We start from the raw sequence: 27,892 nt of genomic DNA on the forward strand, positions 1-27,892 counted from the left end.
AAAGAGAGCACACAATTTGACAGTTCATCTGACTTTATTGAGAGATGTGAGGATCAAAGGGCAGCTAGCCATGCAAAGAACTAGCCTGGTAGTGTGCATTGAGGTGAGAGAGGGAATTCACCTGGGTAATACTGATCCTGAGCCAATCTTGGTTCTAGCCAGTGAAAGTAATGTTTAGGATTAGCGTGGTGCAGACTGATCCCAGATGGAGTCCAAATTCAAATCTTTGCAAAAGCACAGATATATATACAGAGATGTGTGTGTGGCTACGCTGGAGTACAAAACAAAGTGAGTGACTAGAACTGTTGTGCATAGTATTTGAAAAGATTTGTGCTGACAGGGCTGGATGGTAATTGAGCAAAGAGATGCATACACTGGTAAGTGGGGCACTAAATAAGGATCTCCTGTAATTTATAACTGTGAGGTTAATGCCCTTAGTTGGCTCTGGATAGCTGCAAGAGCGCTATTCAGAGCCAATATACATATACAGTATCTTTATAAGGCTATTTACAAATAATATCTTTATTTACAGTTATTGCCGCAACAAAGGCAGTTTGTCACTGCCTTAAGGTTTATAATGACTGAGCAATAAATCAAGTGGTGTGCGGTGATTTTGCCTTGTGTCACCTTAAATAACAGACACAATAACAGTCCCTCAGAGTTACTTAAAAGTAATCACGTGCGCTGGGAGATACATTAGCCATTCATCAAAAATTCAGCACATTTCTGACAAGTTTGGAACATGACGTTCTGAGAGACTTTTGAAAAGCCTTCACCAATTTTTTTTTGACAAATAACACAGAGTTTGGTTTTTTATCCATCATCCTGAATAACAGTATTTTCTTTGCTCTGCTCTTCTACGCGAGAAAAGCATCAGAAAGTCAGGACGGCGTGCCATCCCCGCGTTGTAGTACACAGCGAATATTACAGGACTTTACACACAGATAAACAACGCTGACAATACAATGACAGGAAGCAGAGTCTAGTGGTGCATTTTTACAGTTACGTGGGACAAAGTGAGCTACAAAAATCGGTGTGTGTGTATACAGAGAGAGTGTCATTGAAGGGCGTACTGAGAGAAAAAAAGCTCCCCGAGGTGCACGCAAAGCATTTGTCACATCGGAGCTGTGAAGAGCACAAATGTACAGTAATCTAATCACTGGAGAGAAGTCTGAAATACAGAAAATCCCAGTGTGTGTGTGTGTGATATGACTTTCATTTGACCAAGATGTAGCAGAGACGACTTTTTTTTTTACACACAATGTTATACCTGAATCATTTTCTAGTCTTTGCAAGGAGTGACACGTCATGAATTCATATTACAACAGCAGACAGGTGCACGTTGTGGGCTGCAGTCTGCACATAGAAAAACTGGATGGTTTATACGCTCAGTTGAATCTACTAAACCGAATCTGTTAAAGGGTGTGAAAACAAGTGTTTGCACAATAAACAGCTACAATCTTTCACAATCTCTCATGTCTTGTTTTTGCTACACAAACAGTGAAATGAAGACTCACAAGGCTTGGACACGCCTTGACGTTAAGGTAGTCCTCTCCCGTTTTTCGCAGACGGATGACCGATGGAAATGGCTGGTGAGGTAGCCAGACTATCCTCTTCAACATGATGCTACATATCTGTTGTGAGTGTGTTTAAAACCACACAAAGTAAAGTTGTGCTACAAGAAAAGTAGCTCTGAAGGAGTCCACCACCACCTCCTTTAAGTCTTAAAAGCTTCTGCAGTGAAAAGCAAAGTTGTGGTTCGTCGTCCACTCAAGCTGCTAATTCACTGGCACTTTTTAGAGGGGTGGTTGGCGGTCAGTGAGGTGTCGGGTAAACACTCCTGAGTATTCCTCCGTCATAGTGAACTTCTTTATCAAACTGAGGGTCAAGGTGAAGTGCGCTGCTGCCGTCATATTTCTAGCAGATACTTCACAGGGACCGAGCCTCTCTTCTTCCCGCTGCTCAGCCGGAGGAAACCGTCAATCTCCTCGTTCTTCCCCACGCAGATCTGCAGAGGGAGGGAGGGGGAGAGAGGAGTGCGGCGCGGGAGGAGGAGGAGCAAGTGACATTCAGTAATGTGAGGGAGTTTGTGGATTGAGGCGAAAAGTGAGCTGCTGCATTGGAAGCCGTAACACTGTCCTCTGTAATCTCAGCAGTTTTCTGCATGAATTTGCATACATTTAAAAAATGTATCCTGCGTGTGTGTGTGTATGTGTGTGTGTGAGAGGGAGGGTAAATTGTGTGTTCACCTGGGCCTCTTTCACAGTCATCTGGCCTTTGTCTCGGTTGCCGTGGAAACCATCGGTGACCTTCCACACGCGCTCGCCGGGGCGGACCCGCTGCACAAAGTTGGCCGGGAACAATCCCACCTTGTCTCTGCTTTTTCCCTGGTAAACACACCCAAACACACACGTACACAGTTATAAATAGATATTTTCTGTGTTGTTTTGGCTGAAATGGGGGAAAAAAAGGTTCTTAATAGCTTGTAGTACAAAAATGTATGATGCTACTCTCCTAATAAGACACAATTTGAAATACAAAAAAGGAACAAACGTATTTCAATCGTCTGTCTGCTTACTGTACATCTCAACACAAACAGGCTGCTTCCACTACAGTCCTCGTCTGAGCACACGCATTAGGTTATTTGTGTTTTAATTTCTGTTTACTTGGCCGGTTGCCTAAACAATCACATTTATATCACAGGAACACATTGGAATTTACATAAACCATCACAATTAGCTGAAAAAATAGAAATAAAAAAGATTGTTTTTGTTCCCTAATTATCAACGTCAGTACTAGAGCAAAAAGCCTCAGTATTAGTGGAGCCTTAATCCCCCTCTATTCTCTTCAGAGACTCTGGCACACAGGCGTTCAAAGCCCCTGGGTGCACAGTTAGCTGTTTTGCTCGTGTCCAGATGTTGGTTCCTCCACATTTAGCAGAAGCATGTTTACACTAAAGTTGCAGGAGGGGGGTGTAATGGAATGGGGTTTGCATGGGTGGAAATTACTCTCAATACTATAATAAAGTTTTTTGGGGGGGATAAATGTACTTTAAAATATGCCATTTTACATTTATTTACATGTATTTTGATTTTAATATTGTACTACATTTACATCACACCCATCACAGTTTGAGATGTTTTGTCATGTAGTCAGATGGAACTCTATCAACATCAAGGTGACTCTTTAGATAGCTCTTTGACTTAAATACATAGCTCTTTAAGGCAGTAATATCAGCTACAGAAATATACTCTGCAGCCATTTTAATATCTGTCCTTCAGCAGGTGAAGGTTAGGATCTTCAGCTGCCTCATTAAACACTGACTGCAATCTGTCTTCTTCCTCTTTTCCTCTTCATGATAACTACCTCTGCTAACACTCACACCTGCTGTCCTTCAAGCACATCGACCAGCTCTTTAGTCTCACTGTCTCTGAACCGGTGTTATTAAAACTGAAACTAAAACATAAATAAGCAAAAAATATATGAAAAATATTGCCGTAAACTGAAACTAAATAAAAACGATATCCTTTAAAAATAAAATAAAAATAAACTGAAACAATATAGACTTGTTAAAAAACAAACAAAATAAATAAATATATAATATATAACAGAAATTGAACGGACTTGACTTTCAGGAGATGGCTCTATGCCGCAATTGCTTCACAATGAATCCGTATTGTTTTTCACATGCAGTCTAGTCTTGTGGAATTAAATAACAAGAACATGATTAAAATATTGTCATGGATAAAATGCCATCTAACCAAGTTATTCAGCTCAGGTCTAATGTTAACCAACTGGGGTCGGGATGAAATTGCAGGTGACAAGTTTTCTTCTGAGTGTGGTAGTGAAAGAGTGCTCAAGTTGATTCCCAAATCAAAAGATTTAAATATTGTGGCCATTCCTACACAGTTCCATGTAGCATGTATTTTGTAGCTACATACTTCTGAGACAACATTATACCTGGTGCTAACACAAACAAACTAAAACTGCTGTAAAACTAAACTAAATATAATAAAAAAGTAACCTTTCTGGAAAAACTGAAACTAAACTAAAAGTAGCAAACACACAATAAAATTGAAAATTCAAAACTACTATAACCTTGCCCTGAGCAGCTCTGCTTTGAACTTCAACTGATTGTCTAACTGAAGTCCAAATGTGTATGTTACTGTAGTATCTAAGGTATTTGAATAGAAAGATTTTTGTTCACAGCCCACCTTCCACCAGTCCTCGTTGGAGTCATCAGTGACTTGAACTCTGTCGCCAGGCCTGGAAGAAAAAGTCAAACAAAGGGCTCGATGAGAAGATTTATCTCCATTCATCAATTATTATGGTTTATATGGTTTATTGACTTACATAACTGTTTAGCTTAGGTTGTACAGATTTAGGAATATGAAGCATTTGAAGATACGCCAAGAAATTATATCACAATAAACAAAAATACCATGTAGGCACTGGCAGACCATTTCTATTGCAGAGTTCAAAGGGTTAAGTAACATTTTGACTGTTTTTATATCAAGTTATGTTTTAAATTTAACTCTTGCATATAAGTTAGAAGATTAGGCTACATTAACTAATGTTTCATGTTTTATGTATGGTACTGTAAAAATCACAATGACATTAGTTATGCTTCAGAGGAAAATGGACTGCTCTGTGCATGTGACCAAACTCCTCGTGTGCTGTCTTCTTGCACAGACGCATCCTCCAGATTAGTGGTGGGTGTCATACCACACTCAGCAGTTTTCTGCACCTTCTAACATAGAAAAGACTCTTTTTTTTCATGTCACACACTCAACGCAGCTGTTTGTCCTTCCCGGCCTCCCAGCACGCTCCCCCCCTCCCAATCCAAACCCTGCAGCCCCCCTACGATGCTCCCGCTGAGGAGGCAGATGGTGTGTGAATGTCAGTGCATTTTGGCCAGGTACACACTTCCTTCTTCTTTCATCTGATTACTCTCATGTGAACAACCTGTACAGTGTGCAAAGAAAATGGACTGACTGTAGTTCCAAGTCGTTCTTCTCCTGAGGCATAAACTTGTAGAGAGCCACGTATGTGTGGATGGAGTGGACCTCGACTTTTTTAGGAGTCTGATGAAAGTATCAAAAGACAGAGAAAAGAGAGAAAGAAGATTGTTATCGGTATGTTTTCCCATGCGGAAGTCTAAAGCTGAGTGAGAAAGATGAAGAGTTTGAAGGGGGTTGACAGAGTGCATCTTCACCAAGAAAAAAAAGGCTGAAAGAAGAGAGGAGTGCTGACTACACACCTTCAGGCTGACCCTGTCTTCTGAATCAGCCTTCTCGCTTTCAGGAGGGGTGAGCACTGGAGAGACAGACAGAGAGGGAAAAGAAAAAGGAGAAGGAAAGACAATATGCGTGAAAGAAAGAAAGCTCAAGAGGGAAACAGTGTGGGTGAAAGAGAAAGAAAGAATAGGGAGGGATGCACAGAGAGGTCTTGTCACTTTGCGGCATAAAGACAGAAGGTAGAAGTCAAGGTCGTTTACTGTAAAGTGGCAGCAGTACAAACAGAGCTGATCCCTTCTCCTGGGACTAAAGACAGAGAGGTTAAAGTACTGTAAAGAGCACACACACCACCTCTATAGCCTGCTGTATAGCCCATTCTGACAATTAAGGCCTTTGCACATTTAAGTCTGTATTTTTTATATGAGATATTTTAACCCTTTATCTGAAAAAAAAAGAATATTTAGATGATTTCCACAATGTGGATGAGGTCTTTGACTTCGATGGCCACCTGTATTTATTTCCATAAATATATATATATATTTCCAGGGTCCTTTCCATAATGTTGTCAGACACTTATAATAACAATCTGACCCTGTCAGTGGCAAAAACAAGCACTTGACTGAACACAACGTTGCATCGATGCTGCTCACTTGCCCTCGCAGCTTGTTTCACGGCTGCTGGTTACAGCGTTCTCCCTCAATACTGGACGAAATTTAAAAAACTGTTGTCTTCATTAGTCACTTAGTCACAAAAACATGAGAAAATAGGGTTGAAAAATACCCAACTATTCCTTTAAGGCTTTTTCAGTATTCAGCTTAAAATTTGCCAAACTGCAAATTATCAGTTAGGAATTCAAATGATTGAATGATGTGATTTACTTCCTGGGATGTGCTCCTCCTCAGCTATTGGCTGGTTTTCTACTTTTTCTGGCAGTTCTTCTTCTTCCTCCTATAATAAACAAAGAGTTGCAGCCAGCAAAGTCAGCAATATTCCTGGTATGATTAATGTCAACATGAATTTATCTGAATGACTGGAGTTTTATGTGTGTTTTTATACCTCATGACAGGGTGACTCTGAAATACTGCTGAAGCTGGAGCGACTCATCTGAGCCAGCGACGTCCCATAGCGCAGTGCCTCGTACACAGGGTCAACAATGCCGTAATCAGCCTCTACACACAGACACAGAGCAACAACACAAGCAGTTTTATAGTTGACACACACACATGCCCCTACGCACACAAACACACAAACACACACACAGTGGCCTGTCAGGCATCACGGATCGAAGGCCACAGACATGGTGATTAGTCATCCTGACATTTTGGTTGTTTGGTGCTCTGAGAAATCAGCCAGCGTTCCCATCACTCACCCTGGGCAGCAGGAGCCTCTCTGACCACACCCAGCGTATCGGCGGTTATCAGAGGAGAGCTGAAGTTTCTCTTGAAAGCACCTGACTGACGAACCAGCAGAGAGACAGCGAGACAGGAGAGGGAGGACAGGGGAAGGAGAAACGTTACTCCAGACGGAAAAAAAGACAAAGGGCAGATGTAATATTTTGCTGTAAGACAATACCTGTGTGGTTTTAACTGGAAGAAGTACACAAGACGAAAGCTGAGTATCTAAAAATGTGCAAATATCAGTCTCATGGTGTTCTTTCAGTATTTCAGCTCAACTGAAATCTCCTACAAATGACTTTGATGCAGATATTTTTGCATTACAGAAACACTTTTTTGGGGGAAAAATGAGGAGGCCCTGGATTATGTTAATAATTATGTTAAAGGGTCAATATTGTTCCCCTTTATAACAGTTTGACAGAAAACATAAAGCTGACAGTAATGAGCCAAAACTGTAAGAGGCAAAATGAGTATCTTTGACATACTGTACTTTTCCATCTTGACACATGTAGGGTAGATCAGCTATTATGATCTATGACTGCATTATTGCCCAATGATGGTGGCAATAATACACCCACCATTAATTTTAACTTCTGAAGAAATGTCCCCCAACACGGCTGTATGCCTAATGGAGTATGACTAAACATTTTTCTGTCTGCCTTTAAGCTGATTCATCCATGTGGTCTGCATATTGAAGCACCACAAAGGTCTGTCTGTCAAACTGTAGATCTGTTACTGTACAACTTTGATGTCTTGATTGTGTTTCTTTATTTAGAAAGAGAGATATGTTTAGCTACAGAACATGACTCATCAGTCTATGAGATAAAATGACACAGTCCCGTTTTTTGACAGAAGCTGTGATGAATCTGCTCTCCAAATAGAAACCGTTTTTAAAGATAGTATCGGGGCTTTATCTAATCTCTGTATCTCTTTTCATCTGTTTTACAGTAAGTGATACATGCTGACAATAACATGTCAACAGAAAAATGTTTTTTAATCTTTGAGCTATTTCTGCGACCTGTGTTACATTCAGAGGCTGAACTACCTCCGTGGTGTCAAAACAAAACAGCATTTACCGGTCCATGTGTTATTTTGCTCCGGGTTAAACTTGTCACTTTTTATCCAGGAAATATTTTTATTAGTTTGAATAATAATAAAAAAAAAAAACATACAGTGTCATGACGTATCAAAACAGACCGTCAATGATTTAAGGAAAGGAAGCATGTGAGGTTTTGAACACTTTGTAAGCTTGTTGTGTCTGAAAGTCAAAGTAAAGGAATATATTTATATAAAAAGGAAACAAATCAAAATGACTGCCATGGCGATCTGACAGATCTTGTGAGTGTAGACCTTCTGAAAAGTACAGAAGTCATCCAAAAGTGAAACATTGCTTTAAGGTTCGGAGGGAGTGTGACGGCAGTTCAGGACTGACAGACAAAAATTTGCCCAGAATCTTTTTCTTTATCTCGTTTCTCACAGAACACAAACGTCACCTCTGCACCAAAAGAACTGCATGAAACGCTACGCCAAAACATAACTGAACAGTGTGATTTCATCAGAGTTGTATCTATTTCTGACTAATGATGCAATTATAATATAGATTAATATTTCAGATACTCTTACAAATTCGAAATTACCAACAAAATTATTATATCTAGCAGTCTTACTCATTTCGAAAGCACTAGGGCTGCCCCCTCTTAGTCGATTAGTCGACAAAATGGTCGTTTTGGTCTTAGTCGATTAAGATTTCTTTCGTCGATTAGTTGTTTTTGATGCTTTTTTCATGCTGAATGACTTATTTCCAAGAAACTTATGAGCACATGTCTGGTAAACACAAGATTTAAAGTGGTGCTTTTGTGAGATTTTTTGGGGAGAAATTCAGTTTAACAGATTTGTCGATTAAATAAACTAATGAAGTCAACAAAATCATGAGTGTTAGTCAACTAAGAATTTCTTTGGTCGAGGACAGCCTAGGTGCTCACGTAAATATGTCTACAGTAGGGCTGCAAAAGATCATTTTTTATCATTGATTAATCTGATAATTATTTCTTGATTTATAGATAAACCGTTTGGTCTATGAATTGTCTGAAAATAGTGAAAAATGCCTTTAAGTCCAAGATGGTGTCATTAAACTGCTTGTTTTGTCCAAACCCAAAGATATTCAATTCACAATGATATGAACTTGAGAAAAAGCAGCAATTATTATTAAATAACATCAAATAATTGCATAAAATCGACCAATTGTTGCAGCTCTAGTGTAATGACACAGCAACATATTGTTTTCATTATCCTCGTTTTCACGATTATCACAAAGAGCTTCACAGGAAACACAGAACACAAACAAAATAAAAGACCTCTCTGTAAATAAACAACTTACTGTTTAATTATGCTAATTAATGAGTGGCAATTGGCCTTATCTCCTCTGCCAGTGCTCCAATTTGAAACAAACTGCTCAGAAGTGGAAGTAGATGAATTATTTCTTCTGCATTAGAAACATCCCTTTCACGTCCAATAGTCAAACACTACGCCCACAATTACACATCAAAATATCAGGAATGGTGACGGTGGAGCATGATTTGGCGGTTTAAGAGAGCTCTTTGGTCAGCTGAGATCTACAGAACGCAAGATTAGGCTCACAAATTCGGGTGAGGATGAGTGTAAAGCTTTCCTGTAGAAGCAATTATTTTGTGCAGAGCTCAGCAGGCCCTTTTCCTTTAATCAACGAGTAATACATCTTTAAGTTTAATTAACATTGATTAGCCAAATGTTGTCGGGATTCCAAAGTAATTTTCAGCTGCTTGATTCTGGAGATATTTTAAAGCAATCGGTCATATATGGGTGCACTCAGCAAATGGGTTGAGAGCGAGCCAGAGGAGCTGTAGTCATCGATATTCCTTTTTTCATTTTTAATGCCACTACTTTACATAAACTCTAGCTTGTGCAAGCTTGAATGAACAGTGGTGACTCAGATTCTTTACTCAAGTAAAAGTAACAACACCTCACTGTGCAAATACTCTGTTACAAGTAAAAGTACACAAGTAAGGATGGTCCCGTTCATAGTGTTTTAATATTATATGTTATTTTATTGGCTTCGTATTACATATGCATTCACCTGCAAGCAGCATTTTAATCAGAATCAGAAAGGTGTTTATTGCCAGGTGTAAGGGGTATACACGAGGAATTTTCTTTGGCTAATGATGTAGCTGATCAAGGTGAAGCTCATTTTAACTATTTTATATGTTGATCATTTACTCCATCACCAAAAAATCCCCATCTAACTACGTAAGTCTTTATTTAAAAAAAATAATAATGACCTGTCTTCTAGAAATAAGTGTGAGAATCTCTCACAGACAAGACAGCTGCACCTTATTCTGGAAAATTCACAACATAAGGTGACTTCTATTTAAGCCTGTCAACGAATATTCTGAATTTGAATGTATATTTGAATAGTAAAAAAAAAAGCAGATATTTGAATATGACAATTAATATTAGATTGTGGGGGAAAAAAGCAGCACAAAAATAGATATTCAAATCGTTCGAATCTATATGTTCTTTTAGAGCGAATATTCAAACATCATTTTTGGCCAATTTTGACAGCCCTACTTCTATTCAAACAGGTTAAAGTTATCTCACCACAGGGCAAGATTGTTTCACTTGTTTTAAGACTTTTGTGACGAGTTGGCAAAATGGAGATTTTTGCAGTATGTGCACCATTAACTGTAGCTCACATATAAATGTAGGATAGTAAAAAGTGCAATATTTCCTTCTGAAATGTAGTGAAGTAGAAGTATAAAGTAACATAAAATAGATAAACTATAAATACCTGAAAAGTGTAGTACTTGAATAAGTGTACTTAGTTACCGCTTCCACCACTGTGAATAATTCATTCCATAAAGTACTTGCACTGATATACTGTATTCATGTTTAGTCACACTAAGCTGGCCTGCTCCTGCTCCTCTTTAATGGACTCTCTGCTCTCTTCTCCCTGCAGCAACTACATCGCTGCTCTGTCTGGTCTCGAGTCATCCCAAGAGTCTGACTGCATTTCTACTCAGAAAATTAAGTATTCCCCACCAATTACATGACTTACATTTATTCTAACATGATGTACTCCAACTCATTTTAACATTTCTTTAACAACAGGACATCGTTGCCCAAAACATTTTCATTAAAATGTGAATGACGAAGACTAACCCGTAAATACAAAAATCACCTGAGCAATTACAGCTTCAAATAGTAAAATTGAATTTTGCACACAAACGCTTTGGATGACAGTGAAGTCAGTGCACCCCGGACCTTAAGTGACGTAGATGTATAAGTAGGAGCCTCGAACTCCATCCAGTTTTCAGTAAAATGCCTAATCCTTGCTTTGATGAGTGTGCAGTGATCGAAAAGGACACTGCCGAAGGCTTGGCGAGAGCCTGCCGTGTCATATCCTCGAGGGATTGTGTGCGTCCTCAAACACACTGAATTTCACACTGAATTAGCCAGACCAGCTGGTACAGGGAGATATTGATTTTCCAACAGAGTTGAGAGGGGAGGAAGGAAATGTAGCACCCAGACAAGAGAGAGAGAGGAAGAGACGAGGGCGTTACGTGAGAAGAGCAGCACATGCAGGAGGAAGGACAAAAAGGCTGAGTGAAAAAATGTTGGGACCTGGCCACTGAAACTTTATCAGTGTCATACTCCCCGGCTTTTGTTCCTCTTATGGCATTTATAGTTGGGAGGTAATTTAATCCCACTGCTACCCTTTCACACACTTCCCAGTGTGTTAGTCTACCTAACAAAGCTCGGGTCAATCCATATTCCATTTATAACCTCTGTATTTTTGTCTCTGCTGGTTTGAAAAGGGCTTTATCCGCTTTTGACAAGACAGGGGCTTTGAGGCTAAGCATATTACCAGGACTAAAGGCTATGCCAACAGACAATTACAGCATCCAGATGCTGTTTAATTCTGCTGACACAATGCATTCTGGGTCAGTCTCTGGCCTGCAGAGAACTATACTGTATTTCCAGTACGTTTGACAAATAAATACCCTGCTGTCTCACTGACCAGGTAGCAAATTCAGCCACTTTTGAAATATTTCCTTTCACACCCCTGTTAAGACTAGATGACCACATACCTCTGGGTGTCATATCGCAGCCAGACAAGTGCAAGACACTTTGTGTTACTATATATTTTATGTGGGCAGTAAAAGTGTACTGTTAGCTTCATAAAGGTGCATAGTGAGTGGGCGGTAGTGAGACTTAATGATAAGTCGGTCTGAGGTGTTCTTACCTTGCCATTACAGGGCTGCTGGGAGAGCTCCGACGAACACCAGAGGTGGGCCGGCAGCTTACAGGCTTTACAACGCAGCCCCTGCTTGGAGTTCCCTGCAGAAACACCAGACAATTCACTTTAACACATCGTAGTAGACTAAAACAGCTGTCAATATTTCTGTTATCAGCAACAGGTTAGGGCCAATGCAAACGGCAATATCAGGTGCGGTGATGGTAATGGAAATGAAGATGGGAAACAATAACGTAGACTGCTTGTTGCCACACAGAGGTATCTGTTTTATCTTTTACATAATTTATTAATAAAAAAAACATCTGATTATTGTAGACATTTTTGCCAGTTTTTCATCAGTGGTACTCACAAGCCATATTCTCTATACTTTGTGTCTGTTTTCCCTTCTTTGGGCTGTAAAGTTTGCAATTGTAGGTGTTTCAAACCATTAAAAAGACCCTGCAGAGATTGAGATTTGTAACTGAATTTCGAATTTGAATTGCTCTTAATTTATTTTAGAAAAAAAAACTAAGTATATCAGATTTGTGCCTCTCATGTGGTATCCACAAGTATTAAATAAACTCTCTAAATATCAGTTGACACTCACACGCTTCTTGTTCTGCAAGATAATGTACAGTATGTTAAATGTATTTGTTCAATAATTTCCAAATTTTAATAATGAGTCTCATCTAAAGCATATGAGCCACTACAATGGAAGCACAGTAAGCCTCTGGTCTTGAATTGTGACTGATCAATGTGCTCTAAAGACTGGTCAAATGGTTTAATAGTTTTGCCAGTAATTACGCATTTAGAGGTCACAAATGTGTCCCCAGTACACAATCATCAATCCTGAATTGATCCTGATCTACAAGCCAGGAGGACTGAACCCAGCTGATGTGTACGTTATACCAGCAGGTCTTACACTTGGTTCTTGCAAATATTTGTAAGCTGTGAGTTTTTCATTTTCTGATTATAAAACTGATTAATAAACTCTTAAGTTCAGCTCTTGACCAGCCAAAGCGTAGTTGCATATAATAAATGTGAATTCTGTTATATCACTGTTTGGAGGAATTTACTGGCTCTACCCTTAACAGTAGCTGAGTGTTCTGGTAAGAAAGCTGACCTGTCCAACTGACTTGGTTTACCTGAAGTCAGCATACCAATTGTAAGAAAAGGAGATACTCCCAGGAGAGGCATGTAAACAAGATTGGACCACAGTGCCTGCTGTCAATAATTTTCATTGTGACAATTTTCTGCTGAAGAAACAGACCCTTATTATCCTGAGTAATGATCTTTAATCCTTTGAGAACCACAAACAAAAGCTGAATCATTATTTTGGGCAGAATTCCCAGTGGAAAAACTTCAGCATATAAACCCAAAATATCTGCAGATCCCTTTATAGCTGATGTTCCACCAAGCCTGACTGATATCTTTACACTTTGAGCAGCACCGTGATTCAACAAGGTACTGTAGATTAACTAAACTTTTGTTAAAAATGAATATGCTTAACTAAAACTTATAGTATTTAGCAGCTTATCTCTGCATTTTTGGAGATGTTCACCTCTCAGAATACATTTATTTTCTCCATGGAATGAAAGTAACAAATGTTCTTGAAGTAACCGGCACAGCTGACCTACCTTGGATCGGGTGTTTGCATCGCTGGCAGCTGGTAGGCCTACGGAAGACGTGCTCCTGGAAACAGTGGGTCTTGACCGGCTGGGCCTGAGACTTTGGCTGGGTCTTGGAGAGCGTGGGACTGATAGAAGGTGAGCGTGATGTCAACGAGGGGTTGGGACTGGTAGACGGGGAATGGGACGGAGAGCGCTCATAGGCCAGCGGGGACTCGGGGATGGGGGAAGGAGATGGCGGTAGAGGTGTGGTGATGACGGCCGAGAGAGCGCGGGATTCGCCGTTGCTGCGCTGGAAAAAGTTGTCCACACTTTTGCTGCGCATGACTGATTTGAAGGACAGGGAGCGCTTCAACCGCTGCAACTGAAAGACAAAGAAAAACAACAACAACAAATAAACAAAAAAGGTAACCTTGAAGAATATTTGAAATTACAACTAGTTCCAAGTGAAACGTGTTTCTGTTTCAGAGCAACGAGGACATATTAACTAAAAACAGCAAAACACACCGATTTAGGGAAGTGAGAGCAAACCTCACTGGGCACCCAAAAAGTCTTAAAAGAGCCTTTTAAACCAATTTTATCAAATCAGCTACTACAATAAACACATTTTCTACCCATGTCAGAACTGTTCGTTTATATTTCACATGCAAGATATATATGTATATGTGTTTTTGTCTGTGTTTTCACTGCTTTGAAGTGGGCTCGGCTCAGGTGGAGAAAGGTGACGTCACGTACTTTGATGCAACAATTAGAAATTAGCAACATTTGATTAAATATATATATACTTTGGTGACTACGGGATGAAAGAATCAGTCATAATCTGTGTTCACGATCATTTCTCGCATTGGAGTTAATAGACTCAGGACATGCCAATAGTCTCCTAAAGATACAGGAAACTGACTCTCGGTGCGCCGTATCCTTTCTGAACTGTCTCTGCTTATGTTTCCAGGCCACTGTCAATTAGTCTGATTAAACTACACCCACAGAGTAATCTAACTTTTAATTTGATTGTCTAGTTATAACTGTTGTAACAGAAAAATCGCTTTAAAGTCCTAAAGCGATGATTGATTACAACTTGAGCACCTAAAGAAGCGACCCTTTCTTTTATTATTGTGACATTATATACAGCAATGGGTGAAATTTAAAAGTAGGAACAAGAGAAGTGGTCTTTGAAATGACAGAAAAAAAGTGTAGAGCTTGAGGGGATGTGCATTGTTTGACAAATCAGTCTGTTAACAGTCTGTTAGCTCTAACCTCTGACTGCCCTTGCCCTGCCAGTCTGGCGTCTGATCTTCAGCTTTTCCCCCCTTTCCTCAGATCACAAATTTGCCATCCTTTGCGAATCCACACGAGTCAATACCCCTTAAAATTCACGTTTGATTAGTTTTATTGAGCGGCCTGCACCTTCGCATTTGATGCAGTCAGTGATGCACGGCAAACACTGTGTGTATCTCTCACTCTGCCGGCCTTGATTTCCCTCATGCTCGCCATCCACTGCTTTTGGCTACAAGAAAGTGGAACCGATAATGACAAACAATTACGGGGACTTAGGGAGCGATGGGATCCAATATATGACCGTAATAACCGCTGTGGACTCATACATCAAGAGAATTGCCTGGAGGATGAGGGCAAGGATGTAATAGGTCCCTGAGACTGAAGACCACCTCCTCATATTACACAGAGCTCATTAGCGGTCTGTGTTAGCGACTGGGTTGATAACCAGAGTCCTGCCTCAAACTTAAAAGTTATAGAGTTTTATTTAATTCTGGTTTTGGTTTATTTTGTGGCATTAACATGTTTTGCTTGTAGTGATGTAACAAAACGGCTGTCTCTTCTACAAAAGAGGAAAAATGAGAAGGTAGCATCCTCATCACGCCTATTGTACCTTTGAAAGCCACCGCGTCACTCCTTCGCAGAAAATCAGATCAATAGCATTGAGCAGGCTCCTCCTTTTCTTCTTTAAGCTACAGATTCACAGATGCCAATTAGTTTGAGTGATGAAAGCGTCCGCTCTGTTGACCCATTAGCAAGAGCCTCTCGTAAATGTTTTCTTCAGGGAGCTGAGTCCATGCTTTCCTTAATGGCCTTTTCTTGGCTCGACTGGTGGCCCATTCAGTAATGGATGTTCCTCTCTATTAGATTTTTAACTTGTCTGACTTTTGTTAATCTTCTCTATGTGGTGAAAGCCGGTCTTTGCCCCAGTTCCAGGGGGAATGGAGCAGTTCCTTTAGGCACAAACTGCGCAACACATGATTGCTAATCAATACCTTAATATCCCTCCTTGAGCTTTTACTAAGATTAAAGAAACAAAGATGACTCATCTGAAGAGAAAGAATAAAACTTGTTTAATGCCAGATGTATTTTTAAATAGTTTTAGAGGGTTGACTAATAAAACTTTCATGTTACAAGTTCTACTCCGTTTAACTTCCATTAAAATCTATATCGTCCAGAGAGAAAAGTAATAAATAATTGTTGAAAGAGTAAACTTTAAGTGTGAGGTTTTATACAGTTCATCAGTAGATCTATTATTCAGCAGTTCCTGTATCTACACTACTATCCCATTTATCCTATAAAAGGTTAAGCTTAAGCACCATCCAGAAAAAAGCGTTTTATGACCAAAATGTACTAACATGCAGTGTAGTTGAAATAAATTGCTGCTCTGGGCACTTTCACAGTTTGGAATTAGGCCAAGCTGAAGAACACTAAATGCCTGCAGAAGCATGTGGACGTCCTTGTTCATTTGTGTACTTTTGGTCTGGGCAAGTGTTTTTATTTACTTCCAATTAGGGGAATTATTACGCTACAGAATATAGGGGGGCCGTCGGATTGTTAAGAGGTTAATAGTTTATATAATAAAAGCTGGATAGTTGACGCCCGTGTATCAATACAATATTGCCACACAGAATATTGTGATACTGTGCTGTATCGATTTATTCCCCCATCCCTGGTTCAGGTGTCCACATACTTTATTCGCACATACTTTGTGCAATGTACAGTAGTGGTTTCACATTCAGGACCAAGGTCAGTTCCTCTTCACAAGTTCTGTCCTCCAGCTGTGCACAGAGGTTTGCATTTACTGCATTATAACCTTGCAGTATAATATACAATCACTACCAAAGGAGTTTGGTGGGCTCTTTCTGATTGGTTAAGCCAGTATGTGCAAATTTAAGGTTTTGGTCTTTATTGAGATAAGCACTAAATATATCCAGTTATTCATATCGAATTTACTATCAGTGCACAGAACAAGCACTAACACAATGAAAACACTGTTGCAACTGCCCCAGCTTCTCAAATTTGGTAGCTGCAGGGCATCACCCTGCATCCATCCATTATGGTTACTCTTATTATGTGGTGTTAGTATAGCATAAACATGAACAAAATAAAACCAGCTTCACTGTGTTTTCTTATATCCCATAACATCCTCCCCTGAAAACAGAACAGAAATCAAAAGTAGAGCGCTAATGAATGCAAATCTCTATATTTCTCCATGGCACTCTTGTGTCTCTCTGTTAGGTTTTGAAAAGTCTATTTATGGATCACAGAACTGGAGACCCATCACACTCTGAACTACTGACGGCAATTAGCTCATCACAGTGCAAGCAGTGCGGTGTACTAGAGCAGACTGGTGTTTGAGGAGGAAGATGAAGCAAAGAATGAAAGAAAAAGTATGAGGGCAGTGAAAGAAAGTGAGGAGAAAATAGGTAAAACAGAAGGAAGAAATAAGAGCCGAGTGAGAGAAGAGATGAAAATAGTAATACCACACCACCACCATCAACCCCCCCTCGTCTTTGAAAGCCCAATGCACCAGGGCCTTTCTCTATCACCCCTCTGACAGACAAATGGTACAGTGGAGACCGAGCAGACGTTTCAGCCTTGTTCTTCGGCCGTTTGAAAATGAGCACACAGCGCAGAGATGTTTGGTGAAGGTTTCTATAAATAGGCTGTTGTGAGGAATGCCTGGATAAATTAATGATTAAGAAGTGGGGGGCTGGGTGTTCACACAAGATGCCAGTGAAAGGCGAAAAGTCATCCTGCTGCCACTACGATACAGTTCCAGCTCCCATGCTTTTGTTACAACACAGCGGTGATGTAGTGAGGCGACTGAGGAAAAAATTCATAAAGAGAAAAATCTCCCACATAATAGTTCTACAAATTGACTCATCTTGAAGTTTAATACCTCAGTAGTAATGCTTTGTTTGTGGTTAAGTCTTCAAACACATACAGTCTTAACCGATTTACTGTAATCTTCAAGGAAAGAGGATTAAACTTTCTAAACCTGAACACAATGTCCTCCATCTTTGGATCAATCTGTGAACATGGTCTCCTGCTCTCTATGTGTGTAGGTGCACGGCTATGCAGCGAGCTACAAACTCTTCCCATAAAAAGGTTCAAGACGGCGGATTGCCTTCGAAGTTTTTACAGGGACCAATTGTGAAAACTGTGAAAACATACCCGACGACAAATTAGATGGCAGTGATTACAAATCAAAAAAAAAATGAAATACCATAGTTATTCCAAAAGTTTAAAAAAATTCTTAGCAGAGTAACAAGGAAACAAGATTCACAAGTATCACCAGTGTTTAGTCTATATCCAGTCTATATTGAGTTCCCAAGTACTAGGCTGCCATGGTAGTCGGTGTTACGTGCTCACGTTCATCACACAAATAAACTCTAATTTGTAAAAAATGTAAAGTGTGTTATCAATACTTAGTTGGATGACGGACACTACAATTGTAAACAAAAATGTCTACTCTGTACAGCAGCAGCAGAGTTGCAGCACAAATTAACAGGAGTCAGATTTCACATGACGAGAGCAAGGAGAGTTGACCGACAAGCGTGGGCGGAGGATTTGGTGTCAAAGCAAAAAGCAAAAGTGCCTATTTGGCAATATTTCGTATTTAAAGCGCTCTACAAATATTGAGCGTCATCGACGAATTTATTTTCTTGTAAAATGTCCAACACAAGACAGTAAGTAATCTAATAAACATACAGAGTCTGCACGAGTATAAGTGAAAGCAGTAAAATGCATAACAGTTAGCCAAACAGTAAATTAACCGACCTTCAGTTTGATCTCAACTACACACCTGTACAGTTTTGTGATGCCAAATCGGGCCTGGGGTGTATAGTAAAGCTGGGAGTACAAGGGTTCAACTGAAACCAACTGCTGGTGGCAGCATACATGGCATAGACTGTATAGTCTATGATACATGGTATCAAACCAGCCATGGTGTATTGTTGGACTGAAATTACAGTTTCGTTACAGAAATAATAATTAAAAAAATAAATAAAGACATAAAACAATAACAATCCTGTCACTACACGTCTGCCAGTATAGTTTCAGCTGCCAAACAGTTGGCACGTCTCGTCTGGTGGTCTGATGTTGTCAAGGAATCAGTCCTGGGTGCAGCAACATAAAACTCATAAAAATGCTTCAAGTCATAGAAATAGAAATAATCACTTATTACATTAGCTCTATAAGCCTGGTTTGGATAATATATGCTTGTTTTATCCTTGGTCCGACACCAGTGACATCCCTGAGCAGTGCCAAAGCTGCCTTTGTGTCCTTATTAACAGCCATTACACAGCAGTAGACTGTTGTACTGTTGAAAGCTGTAACAGCATATTAATTGATAAAAAATGACTAGCTCAAATACATTGTATGATCCAAAATTCATACACGAATTCCTACAATATTAATATTATATGTACAGTGATTTGTTTAATGCATGTTATTCAAACATGTTTCTAAATGTTTGTTAGTATTATTAGTACAATACTGAACAGTTTAGATGACAGTATTTAAATATAATGCACCAGTTTCCATCTGTTTCTGTGTGGGAAAGTGCTTTTTTAACCTTTATCTGCAGGTGGAAGACAGTTGAGCAACTTACTCCTCAACTCTTCCATTTAACATGTCCACTGCAGTGTTTATATCAGGACATCCATAGCTGTTCATGACATTAAAATGCATTACTGAACATACAGGAACCTGATTAATTTGGGCATTCTTCTTGCCGTGACCTGAGCTTTAAATTAAAGGAGACCTCATTAGGCATCGTTCCAGCTGCACCTACTGAGACCTTTTGTGCAAATGGAAAAGTTTTAACGCCTCACTGCACAAGCTGCGTTGTAGGGCTTGGAACAAATTAAAAACTTCCTAGGACAGTGCAAAACTGACCGTTTAATTACAGCACAGATATTTCCTCTATAAATCTCTATGCATTAACATGATTTTTGGGGGGAATTCACACCATGCAAAAAGCACTTACATTAGAGGTGAAGCTGTTTTTTATTTTTAGTCACTTTGTTTGAAAAACAAATATTGAAAATCCCATTCAGATGTAATGACATTGTATAGCTGTTTTAAACCACTTGGGACATTTATCTGATTAGACATATGGCTCCTTTGATTTCCACTGCATTACTTACCAAATTACTGCCATGTCAAAACTTCATTACTCAAGAGATTACAGATTGAGGCAATTACAAACTGAGAGACTGGAGGACAAGCTTAAAATAGGGCTTTAAGGATTTTCCAGATGGGAAAGGGAATCTCAAATGAACCTTAAGAACCAGAGGTGTCTCTGTGATCTATTATACTATATATAAATATCTTAGGTGAAAAGAAAAGGTGAGAATCAATTTCAATTATTCTCCTCTCATTGTCACATCTCTGTGTGTGGCTCCCAAATATCTAGCTGTTGTGTGAAAGGCTGTTTCTTGATGTGATCCGTGAGCCTCTTGCTAGCAAAGACTTCTCCAGCTCACAAGCTGCCTGCCTGAGTGTGTGCAGCGAAAGAAGCTTGCATTTCCAAATCCAGCCGTTTAAAAGGCTTAACTTCACAAGGAGCTTTTGCAGTTAGCATTAGGTGACTCTTCGATTTTCACACAATGGAGAAAGAACAACACTCCATAACCATTTGGTTACCTTTTGATTACCCACTAGGGCGACATTGTCTTACATTTGAACACAGACACAGATTAAACTGTGATCTTCTAGATTAAATACTCTAAAGTATCAGTTACTGAAAGATGTTTTAATTCTAGCCGACCTATCAGCTCAATAACTACTACCATATGACAAGTGACTGATATCCTGTTTTTCCTGTATAAATGTAGAGCTGCAACGGTTAATCGATTAGTTAACTATTAAATTCATCACCAACTGTTTTGATAATCGATTGATCTGTTTGAGTAATTTATATATAATAAAGTCAAAATTCTCTGATTCCAGCTTCTTAAATGTGAATAATTTCTTGTTTCTTTACTTCTCTATGACAGTAAACTGGATATCTTTGAGTTGTAGACAAAAAACAAGACATTTGAGGACGTCATCTTGGGCTTTGAGAAACACTGACGGATATTTTTCACCATTTTCTGATATTTTATAGACCAAACAACTAGGCTTGACGCGGTAGTCTGTGTTACCGGTGTTACACGTTGGTCGGGCATACCTATACCGATTACATTACTTGCCATCGCTTTGCTTTCTTATAGAAGTAAAAACCATTTAGTTCATTTTGGCGTATGTGGAGAGAAAGTCAAGTCCAATTTTTGAAAACTTTAATAATTAAATGTTATTTTAATGACAGTAATTTGCTAGCTGTACACTCTTGGAAAGCTGATAATAAAGTTACATGAAAGTTGCTAAGCAACACAAGCTCTTTATGAATGATCATTTGTTGATGTTTTAAGTATTCAATAAGCCTTGCAGCCAAATGTGTACTTTTTACAGTATTTTTTCAAGGTGAGTCGGCCATTCACAGCTGAAGATCAGAACTATCATTATAAAACTTTTTTTTTTTCCACTCCATTACATCAAACAGCTTTGCCTTTTAGGAGACAAAACAACCTCTGATGTCCACCGTCTCCAAAGCAGCAACCTAAGGTCACTCAGTACTAAATAAAGGACTAAACAAAGTCCATACTTATTCCCACCTGACTCCGCTCTGCACATGGGACTCTGCTGGATCAGCAGCATTGTAGAACTCAATCAAGGACAGTTATTCAATGACTTTATCATCAATCCAAACGATGCTGGGTCAACATTGGATACATGAGCACAACGGTGACACTGTAAAATACGAAAAGTTGGTTCATTATAGAGACAGTATTGATGTCCTATTCTTTGTGTTTTCTGAATATCCGTCTCTGTCTGTCTGTAACCCTTCATCTGTTTTCTGTGCAGACTATAGTTTGTTTCAGAGGTCAGCGGTACGAGTCAATCATTCTGGCAGGAGAAACACAAACATATCACGGTCTGTCAGAAGTGAGTGATGTGTCCTCCTGCTAACAGCGATATGGAAGAAACAAACACGAGGAAGCCGAGTACGCTTTGTTCAAAAATGTCATCTACACAGTATAATCATATGAATGGCACAGACGCATGCTGGTACACATTAGAAAAGCTCATTTAACAAGTGTAGTCACCTTCTGACACAGGAATTCAGAAATGAAATGGCACCACTTAAATGTCAAAACTTGTCAAAAACTAATTAAATAAAACAAGTATCATTTTCCAATTTATAGCTACATGTGTATGTTAAAGATTTGTTTCATGAACTGTAGAAATAACAAATTGGAATTTGATTGTTTTCATGTTTGCACATTTATGAAAGGTCATTTTGAGAATTAATGGAGAAGTCTTAATCAACAAAGATTGTGTGCTGTAGTTTGCTTTAACAGACTGGACTTTAATTCTCAGACAAATTAAGAGCTGTGTCTGTTCACTGTCCTCTTCTCTTCTAGTCTTAATTTGGCATTGTCTTCTCTTTTGCTGTTCCTTATCTCCTCTATCTTACTCACACTTGTACTTCACTCTTCACCTCTTTCTCTCCGTTTCTCTCATTCCTGCCTGCAGGACCTCTAGCTGGCTATCCTATTCTTAAATCACCTTTCAAGCACTCAGACAACCATCAGCAGCCAGACACTCAACTATGGAGGAAGAAGACAATGTAGGAAAGGAAGGAGGAATGGGAGACATAAAGAGAGGAAGATGAGTTGAGGTGAACTGCAGGTGGAAGAAGACAAGGTGTTGGGTTTCATTTAAATGGGCCACAGTCAATAGAACAGAGAAAGGAAATACATACTCGAAGTGGAGAGAAAGAAATTAATTAGACAAAGAGAGGAGGAAAAAATGGCTGATAAGGAAAAAGAGCAGAAGGAGGAGAGCTCTGAGAAAGTGAGTGTGAAGGGCAAAGTCGGAGAGAAACCGTTGCCATCATTTCACCTCATAAAAACGTCTTTGTGTTGGCTGAGAGTGCGATGGGCTGTGTGAAGGCCCTGCGGACCGGGGCGCAGCACCACCTTGCATTATCAGCATTTACACCCACTGTCTGTGAATATTAAGCTTTATGTAGCGGCTGATTCTGAGCACAGCTCTCACTTCCTCCACTAATAAACTACATAAAGTTTTAAAGGATTAATTCGACATTTTGGTAAATATTTGCTTTCGTGCCCGAGAGGTAGATGAGAAGCTGAATACCACTATTATGTTAGTAAGGTAACAAGCGGTTTTGGACCGGTTGTTTTGGTCTGCATCAGAGTACGATTAAAACGGGCTAAATATCATAACTCTAAGCAAGAAAACAAATAGGCGTGTTTCCCAAAATGTATAACAATACCTTTAACCATTGCTTTGTCTTTACAAACTCGTCATCTACTCTACTGTACCTACCATACCACTAAATGCAAGACACTTGAATGGCGTCCGCTCCAAATGATTACGGAGGAATAATAATAGTTTTGCAGCTATCACCTTGCCCGTAGGTGTAGGAAGTGGAATAACTATTCATTCTCTGTCACAGCATCTATTAGAAGCACTCTAGAAAGCTGGTAGGCCCACTTATCACTGTAATAAACACTGTGAGAGCCGAGGGACGGTGGGGAGAGACAGCGAGGGAATGAGAGATGAAGGAGAGAGCTGATGAAGAGATGAGAAAGACTGCAGAGAGGCGGTAAGAGGAACTGAGAAAGAGACAGACATGGAGGGAGAAGAGGGAAAGCAAAGGGTTGAAATTGTTATGAAATGAATACAGACATGAGAAGATTGAGAATGACAGAAAGAAACAAGTGAAGCTCTAGAGATACCCTCGAGCAGCAGACTACTCTAAAAGAAACCCTGCAGTTGTAACACACATTTAATCTATCCTTTCTCCTCATTCTTCTTCTTCTGCGGGATGTGGAGCGGTCGCGGCTGCCAGCAGGGGCTTGGCAAACACAGAGCTACACGGCTGACGCAGCTCGGAGGATTGCTTCCTCCCAGTTCTGTTTTGTCTGGACGACCATTTGTGTGAATTATGACCCAGCCCCTAGCAAGACACAGCAAACATCTGCTAGCTGATTGGCTCGTAAATTTCACGCAGCACCTCAACGCCCACCATCCATTGTGTTTGTCTGTAGTCAAATAGAAACAACAAGAGGCCCCGTCCTGCCAGGCTTGTTCCAGGTTCCCTGTGGTGATGATGCCCAACAAAAGCCAGCCTTAATGTGATTTGTTGTGGTGACTGCTGCTGCAATTAAGGCCGTTGTTGAAGCTCATTTTGAAAATGTAAAAAAAAAAAAAAATGTGATGCAGGAGATTTAGGTCAAGTCAGCGAGTGAGAATGTACTGTTTCGGTTTGAAGTTCAGCTCTACTTTTTGTCAAGAAAGATCAAACGGCAACAAGAAAGACATTTTAAATACTTCCCCCAGAGATTCTGGAAAACGGCTGGTTTGTGCTAATTCAATTGGAAATGTGTTTGAGAATATGCACCACTGAAGACATGATAAATGCCTTACTAATCTTGGGGAACCTTATTGAAGAGGGTCAAAATCTAGTTTTAAACCTTCTGCTTTAGTTCCATTGATGTTAGAAGCCTCTTTTGCAAGGGGGGCTGGCCAAGACAGCAGCATAAAAAAGTTAATCTATTAAGAACAGGTAACAATACTAAAACAAGGCTAAAAGTAGGCCGAGAACAGAGGCGGTTAAAATGGAGTTTCATTTACCAATAGTCCTGAATTATGCCAGAGATTTCAGATTCATCAATTTCATTTCCAAGTGGCTAGAGCAGAAAACATGCACACTTTTTGTCACACCTCTGACCATACATTAGAGACAGCAGATATATGTATTGTGATCTGAGATAATGATTGCAAGATGAACTCAGGATGCATACTCCTAAATTGAAGGGTAACTTCGATATTTTTCAACCTGGACCCTATTTTCCCATGTTTTTGTGTCTAACCGACTAATAAGGACAACAGTTTCTGAAATTGGTCCAGTATTGAGGGAGAGCGGTGTAGACAGCAGCCGCTAAATGGGCTGCAATACGATGCTATTGGGGCAAGCTGGCACCGTCATTTACGTCAACTAAAAGTGCTTGTTTTGACAATGACAGGCTCTGATTGTTATTATAAGTGTCTGACATAGAATGATGTTTTGGTAAAAGAGGTTGCACTTCAATAATGGAATTCACGGTGGAGTGCTAGGCCAAAAGTCCACTAAGCATAAAAATGTGAAAGGGTTGCTCATCCCGGATTTCAAAATCAAGGAGGACAAAATACAACTTGGACACAATAACAAACAGACTGGATCATGCAAAAGGTAAGAAAAAGGTTTTATTTCTCTATAGGGTCCTTTCCATAATGTGTTCAGACACTAATAATAACAATCTGAGCCTGTCAATGGCAACAACAAGCACTTTTAGCGGACGTAACATTACATTACATTGACGATGCTCACTTGCCCTCGCAGCTCGTTTCATGGCTGCTGGTTACATCATTCTCCCTCAACACTGGACCAGTTTCAGAAATCATTGTCCCTATTAGTCACTTTGACACAAAAACATGGGAAAATAGGGTCCAGGTTGAAAAATACCTTAATTACCCTTCAATTTAGGAGTATGCAACATATAACCATCTTGCATCCTGAGTTCATCTTGCAATCAAAACAATGTATATCTCACAGAGAATGTGAAGTTAATAGGGGACCAGCAGTCCCAAAGCATGTATGCCATCCTGGTTCCTGTGATGGGTTTTCCAAGAAAAAGGATGCAAGGCCCCCCAAAGGTGCAGGCTTTCATAAGTCTTCTGCTTGGACGCTGTACCTCCCAACAGTTACTGCATGCACACAATATTATGGATGAAGCCCAACAACAACACTGTCTCTATGCCTCATAGCTGCATCTAATTGTCTTAACCTGTGCTCATTTCATCATTGTAGTTAAAAAAAACTGTCTTGTAAATACTGTTTATACTGCTCCTATTTTTATACTTCCTTCTATTTAAATGGTTCATATTTTGTTACACTTTGTTTGGCTCTTTTTTACTGTGTTAGCTGATGCATCTTGTTTTTTGCACTATCCTCTTTGCTGCTGTACACTGCAAATTTCCCCACTGCGGGACTAATAAAGGAATATCTTATCTTAATTGTCTTAACCTGAGCTCATTTCATCATTGTAGTTCAAGAAAACTGTCTTTTCTTGAACTGGTGTCCTTAATTATGCATTCATACACATGCCACTACACACGCACACCTGCAATTATGTAATCTCTGCCCTCTGCAAACTTTGAGGTCAGGGTAGTTACAAGAATTAAAGCAGCTTAGAGTTGTTATGCAAGACCCGCAAACCACTACAGAATTAGCCTCGTAAGACAAGAAGAGGGGGTGGCAGTAGCTCCTCAGTCCATAGGGACTTGGCTTGGGAACCGGAGGGGGGTCGTCGGTTCAAGTCTCCACATGGATCAAGTACTGAGTGTGAAGGAAGGGATGCTTAGGATAGTGGGCGTTTACAAGTTGAAGATTGAATTCTACAGTTATTTAACTTTTGTGATACAGCAATGTAAACACTGTTGTTTACATCGTCGGTTCAAGTCCCCTGGATGGACCCAGTACTGAGTGTAAACTGGTCGCTGGAGAGATGCCAGTTTGCCTCTTGGGCACTGCCGAGGTGCCCTTGACCAAGGCACCAAACCAAGCCCCCACGCTCTGACATCTCTCTGATTAATGCATATATGTATATAATATATAATATATAATGTATACTGTATAAAGTTCCTGTTTGTGCATGTGTGTGTGTGTCCTGTATATAATGTATACTTTACTTTACACTATACATCCTATTTACCACTTTATAGACTGCACGTATGTACATATTACATTTATTTATTGCACATACTACATGTATTTATTGACGGACTGTACACACTATGTTCACCCATTCACTCTGTATCTTTTATATCTCTATTTATTGTTTTTATAATTTTTGTATACCTTTACCTCTCCTCTGTTATCTCTACTCTGTTTGCTGATGTTTGCTGCTGATGTTGTTGCTGCTTTGACACCTGAATTTGCCTGTGGGGATTAATAAAGTTTCATCTTATCTTATCTTAATAACAGAGTGAAAAAATTGAATTTCCCCTCAGGGATTAATAAAGTGCCTTTCTTCCTCTGCTTCTTCTTCTTCTTCTTCTAAGACACCTTTGTCAAAATGTCCACAAACACACTGTGAATTTAAAGACGTGTAGATATGTGTGCCTGTGTACAGTATATGTGTTTAAGAGTAGATATATGTCATATATGACCATCTAGCCTCATTCAATGCCAAACACACACCCATTATCCACATCACACACACACACACACATTCTTCAACCTGCTTTTATGCCCTTGTGTTGTTTTTGCTTTGTTTTGTTTTTGTTATTTGTCATTCTCTGTATAATATATTTTGATATTTTTTATATATGTCCCTGCACATGTCTTCACTTGTTTTGTAATCTCTTTATAACACAATAATAATAATAAAAAATGTCCACAAACACACTGTGAATTTAAAGACAATAGAGCACTATAACTACCTGGACAAACTTACTTTAGCTTCCACATTTATCTAGCTAGCTTAGCTACACAGGTGTGTTGTTATAACTTCTACCTTTGACTCCGGTTGGCTGGGCACGGTAGCCTGTGGTCGGTGAAGGTCCCGGTTCTGTGGTTCATTCTCCTTTTCGCTGATTTCAGTCATCTCGATTTGCGACAGCAAAAACAACGTGATAAGTCCACGGTGACAGAGGGAAAAGAGGAGGTAACTAAGCAACCATAGGTTTGAACATCGCTACAGTCCGAAGAGAGGTAGAGCTACTTCTAACAGTCGGCGTTCTAACGTTCGGTTTTTAAACGGTCGGTCTTCTAACGGTCGGTCAAGTCATCTTTCATCCGTGTAACACGGTTAATTCCGTCGAAAACGTGCTTTTTATATCTCTAAATTGTAGGCAGAAAACACCGTTAATGGTTTATTCGGTGGAGGTAAATATCCGGTTGGTTTGTCCACTACTCTCCGCTGTCTCCGGTGTCTCGAGCCTCGATCTCCTCCACCAACCGGCACAGTT

The 27,892-nt window shown here is 39.7% G+C and overlaps 1 protein-coding gene across 3 annotated transcripts; it reads right to left on the minus strand.

Annotated features, from left to right (window-relative positions):
* Positions 1-12: 12 nt before the first annotated feature.
* Positions 13-27,892, minus strand: LOC141758594 (SH3 and cysteine-rich domain-containing protein 2-like). Of its 3 annotated transcripts, XM_074620169.1 has the most exons (13): positions 27,439-27,892; positions 22,333-22,461; positions 21,466-21,601; positions 13,538-13,892; positions 11,910-12,004; positions 6,607-6,691; positions 6,294-6,406; positions 6,116-6,185; positions 5,261-5,316; positions 4,996-5,084; positions 4,215-4,266; positions 2,250-2,387; positions 13-2,008 (listed from the first exon to the last, which is right to left on the minus strand). In XM_074620169.1, the coding sequence occupies exons 4-13, from the start codon at positions 13,851-13,853 to the stop codon at positions 1,910-1,912; spliced, it is 1,113 nt and encodes a 370-aa protein (XP_074476270.1). In that variant the 5' UTR covers positions 13,854-13,892; positions 21,466-21,601; positions 22,333-22,461; positions 27,439-27,892; the 3' UTR covers positions 13-1,909. The 3 variants fall into 3 exon arrangements, with proteins under 3 accessions (XP_074476270.1, XP_074476271.1, XP_074476268.1); XM_074620170.1 differs by lacking the exon at positions 22,333-22,461; XM_074620167.1 differs by lacking the exons at positions 21,466-21,601; positions 22,333-22,461 and having other exon boundaries at positions 27,439-27,890.

Source organism: Sebastes fasciatus, chromosome 20 (genome assembly GCF_043250625.1).
Source record: "Sebastes fasciatus isolate fSebFas1 chromosome 20, fSebFas1.pri, whole genome shotgun sequence".
Classification (NCBI taxonomy): domain Eukaryota; kingdom Metazoa; phylum Chordata; class Actinopteri; order Perciformes; family Sebastidae; genus Sebastes; species Sebastes fasciatus.